We start from the raw sequence: 4,146 nt of genomic DNA, 5'->3' as shown, positions 1-4,146 counted from the left end.
ATATACTAAACAAATGGAGTGAAGTACCAAGTGATTTAAAAAACAGAGTCATCAGCATACTTCATGATGAGTTTCCCGTTCCAACACGGGATCAGCGCTTCAATGAAGACCTGATGAAGATTCGAATGCGCGAATACTGCAAACACAAGCATTCCGAAGTGCAAAAAGCAATCAAGAATGGGTGGAATAGGCCAGATTGGCTGGCCAAAGAAGATTGGAAGAATGCGAAGAAAGCAGCGCGCGAGAATCCCGACAAGTGGAAGCAACAAAAGGATGCAGCCAGAGCGCGAGTAGAGGCAGGGAGCTCGCACCACTTGGGGAGCGGTGGATGGGCATCATTTGAGGCCGATTTTGTAAGTCTTTTCACATTGCTCTTTATGCATGTTCGATAGTTTAGGGTTTATGAGTTTTTTAGTTCTAACATAATGAAATCTTTGTATGTTTTGACAGTGGTCGATGACAGGACGTGATCCCACACCGTACGAGCGCGAGTACGCAGGCAGGAAGGGCTTAAACGCCCTGTATTTTGACTTTGTATTCTAGCATAATGTGGAAGATGTAAGTATTTTGATTTAATAAATTTATAACTTGATACTAGTGGCCCAAGCTTATGAAGAAGTTAATGAGACTTTTGAATAATCAACACAACGTGGACTGTACTTGTAGGGTATCCAACTTACATTTGAATTGGATGTTTTTTTCGTATAGATTGTGATTTAGTTTGTGTTAAGAATTGTATCATTAATATTATTTGGATGAATATAACATAAATTATTCAAAAAAATTACAATAATCTCCATCATTCTGTAATATCTTTTCATCTCTAAGGACAATGTGTGCAGTTGTGGTACTTGCATATCAATGATAGAGTGTATGAGATGTAAAATGTTTTGATCCCTTTCCTTTTATAGCTTCGTCTACAACTATGAGACTTTATTTTGTTTTCTTATTTGTATTAGTAACAAATATATCAATTAAAAAACTTATTGATATCGAACGAGCAACCATGATATTTCTCAATAATTAGTTGTTTAACTATGCTTAATGAATTTTTACTAAAATGAAATTAGGGGTAGACAAACTTACTACAATTACTTGATCCATTGTAAGTGATAAATAACTAGATGAAACACTCTTTTCTATATAGGAGTTTATAAACTACCACATGAGGATGCCAAAGAGCTAGCTACTATATAGGAGTTCATAACTTACTAGATGAACTTACTAGATAAGGACATCCAAGAACCGGTTTCTATAGAGGAGTTTATGACTTACTATATGAACTTACTAGATCAACAAGTCCAAGAGCAAGTTACTATATAGGAGTTTGTGATTTACTAGATAAATTAGAAAATTGCTAGCTTCCTTGTTAGATTAAATGTGAAAACTCCTACTTGTAACTAGGAATTATTGAGCATGTACTCTAACTTGCTATCTAGAAACACGTCCAAAGCTCCTTGTGGAGAGCGTATGTGTCCCATGCCTTTTTTGGCCCTTTTTGGTCGGCAAGTGGCTGGCTGGCCATTGTAGCCCACACCCCACCTCCCTCGGCAACTGCAACATCTTCCTGCCATCCAATCAACGTTGTGCTTTGGTCTTCCACTCGCTGGCCGAGCTAAGGCTAGAGACGTTGTGCTTAATATTGGCAGCCAACAAGGGAAGAGTCCCCAGCATCAAATCTTGGCTGTCGAGCTGCCGTCCGGCACGTTGTGCTAGAGCTCTCTCTCTCTCTCTCTCTCTCTCTCTCTCTCTCTCTCTCTCTCAAACACCCCGTCAATTTGTCTCAGCACGTTTTCGACACAGGGTTCAATCGCCCCCCACACACACACACACACAAAAGAGCACACACGTGAGTAGCAAGCAGACTACAATCCAACGGATATTCGTCTGCACTTCCACATAATTTATGGAGGAAAAGCAGCTTCTCCATGATACACACACGCATAACCCTACACCACCAGGCTCTTACTCCCTTACATCTGGCCCTCACATCCGCCCAGCTCGTGCACACGCAATCGGTGGTCCTTCGATGCTCGCCACTTTCTCGAGCTCTACTTGTCCATCCTCCCCAGCTTCAAGCGCGCCAAAAAAACAGGATTTCAATCGCCCTTCAGATCACATATTCAAAACTCCCCTCTCTGAGCTCGCATCCAGCATCTCTGCTTTGAAGGCCTTCTTCGCACTCATGCAAGCATCGTCGACGTCAAGCCCGTACTGCGCTTCCGCCACTGCGCCTGAATTGGCCATGGCTGCGGAGCTACAAACACTCTCTCATCTGCACATGCAGCTATCCTCTTTGATCCAAGAGCATGAATTTGTAATTGGCATGGAGAAAGATAGCTCTCATCTGCATGAGTCCAGATTTCAAGGGCCTCATGATGTAGATGCAATAATGAAGTCATACGAGGACATCATCACCAGATTTCATGAAGAAATAAGGAAGAAGGATGCAGTGACGGAGGCTCTGAAGGAGACGCTGGCGAAGTCGATGCTTAAAGTGGAAAAGCTCGAGCGGCGAATGAAAGCAGCTGCAGACACGAATTTTCTTCCTGATCAGCAACGCAAGTACAGCTCATACTGCAAGGGCCGCCATTCAAATATCAACTCATTAGCAGGCGCACAAACGCAGTCAAGAATTAGAAGCGAGATTAACCGGCCGGGTAAAGCCTAGGGTAACGCACAGTACATGCGTACGTGTTACAAATTATTGCTTTCTTTATTTTACAATGCAAGCTTTTTGTATGCCCTGTTGTGAAAGCGAACTTTCACTTTGTTTTTCTTTAAGCTATTTTACTCGGTTTGCCTAATTAAGGCCAATTTACAAGAAGTTTTGGACAAATTCTCACAATAATTCCCTCATTGTGACTTACCTCAACACCATGAGCTTATCTGAGGGAGGCACCCCATACCTAGCTAGGTATGATTGGAGGCAAGGGACCGCCGGCCCGGTGGGGAGGGGCGGGGAACCGTACCTAGCTAGGTATGTGGTGCCTCTCGAGCAGAAGCCCATGATGTTATTGACTGTATGAAATTTTTTGGAAATGACTCCATTTTCCTACATTAGAAAATTCCTAAATCTTCTTGTGCAAATGAGTGAAGAGGCCACCCCACGTTGTCGAGGTTGTAGACGTTCGATTAGTGGAACCATCCAGTGGTCAAGCAAATCTATCAAGCTATGCGTCGCATTTCAGACTTGGTAGCTTTTTTATTGTGGTGCTTTTTTAAGGTTGTTGCGGATTATGCTGAATTGGAGCGGGACCAAGAAGCTCTGGATTGTTTCCAATTGATGCGAAGCGAGCATATAATCTCTCTAGATGCAATCACCTCTGCTTGCATGTTGAAGGCATGTGCCAATTTGGAAGACGTTCAGATGGGGAAAAGAACTCACGATGATATTGTTAGTGAGCAGGTGACGTGAAAAAAAGTGTTATGTTTGACACTACCTTGGTCGACATGTATATCAATGTGGCACCCCAAGAAGCCTTGGGGAAGCAAGGATATCACTCCATATGTAATCATCTATGCTTTTTCTTGAAGGCATGTGGCACTATGTCGCAAGGCGCATATATAGGCAACAAAATTCACCATCATATTGTTGGTCAGGGGCTTTTGAAAAATGAAGCTATGTTTGGCAAGGCCCTGCCTGGTCGACATGCATGCCAAATACGGTGTACTTCAAAAATCATGAAAAGTGCTTGAGGAGCTTCTTGTACAGAATGTGGACTCTTCCAGATTATACAGAATAGATACAGGGTCAAGAAGATATGGTGTACTTCAGAAAATACAAAGTGTTCTTGAGGAGTTACATGTCTAGAATGTTAAGTCTTAGAATACACTGATCGCAAGATACACCGAACAGGGACGGGGTTAAGAAGCTCCGTACTCTTTTGAACTCATCCAAAAGGACTACGTCTCTCCAAATGCATGCTTGCATCTTGATGGCATGTGGCAATTTTGAAGATGCTGAAATGGGCAAAAGAACTCACGACGAGAAAAATGTTTTGCTTCACACTTCTTTGGTCGAAATGCATGTGAGATGGACAAAAGAACTGATCATGATGAAAAAACATTTTACTTTGTACTGCTTTGGTCGAAATGCATTTAAGATGTGGTAGGGCCACGAAACCCTGGGCTATGTTCAATAGA

The 4,146-nt window shown here is 42.4% G+C and overlaps 1 protein-coding gene across 1 annotated transcript; it reads left to right on the top strand.

Moving 5' to 3' along the window:
- The first annotated feature begins 1,902 nt into the window (after positions 1–1,902).
- LOC147424986 (uncharacterized) lies at positions 1,903–2,975 on the top strand. Its single transcript, XM_086500480.1, has one exon. It carries the CDS (start codon positions 1,907–1,909, stop codon positions 2,669–2,671), a length of 765 nt encoding a protein of 254 aa, XP_086356606.1. The 5' UTR covers positions 1,903–1,906; the 3' UTR covers positions 2,672–2,975.
- The last annotated feature ends 1,171 nt before the right edge of the window (positions 2,976–4,146 follow it).

Source organism: Adiantum capillus-veneris, chromosome 25 (assembly GCF_014529385.1).
Source record: "Adiantum capillus-veneris isolate H3 chromosome 25, ASM1452938v2, whole genome shotgun sequence".
Taxonomy (NCBI): Eukaryota; Viridiplantae; Streptophyta; class Polypodiopsida; order Polypodiales; family Pteridaceae; genus Adiantum; species Adiantum capillus-veneris.
Note: the sequence above shows the minus strand (reverse complement) of the source record. Positions and strands in the feature narration are given on the sequence as shown.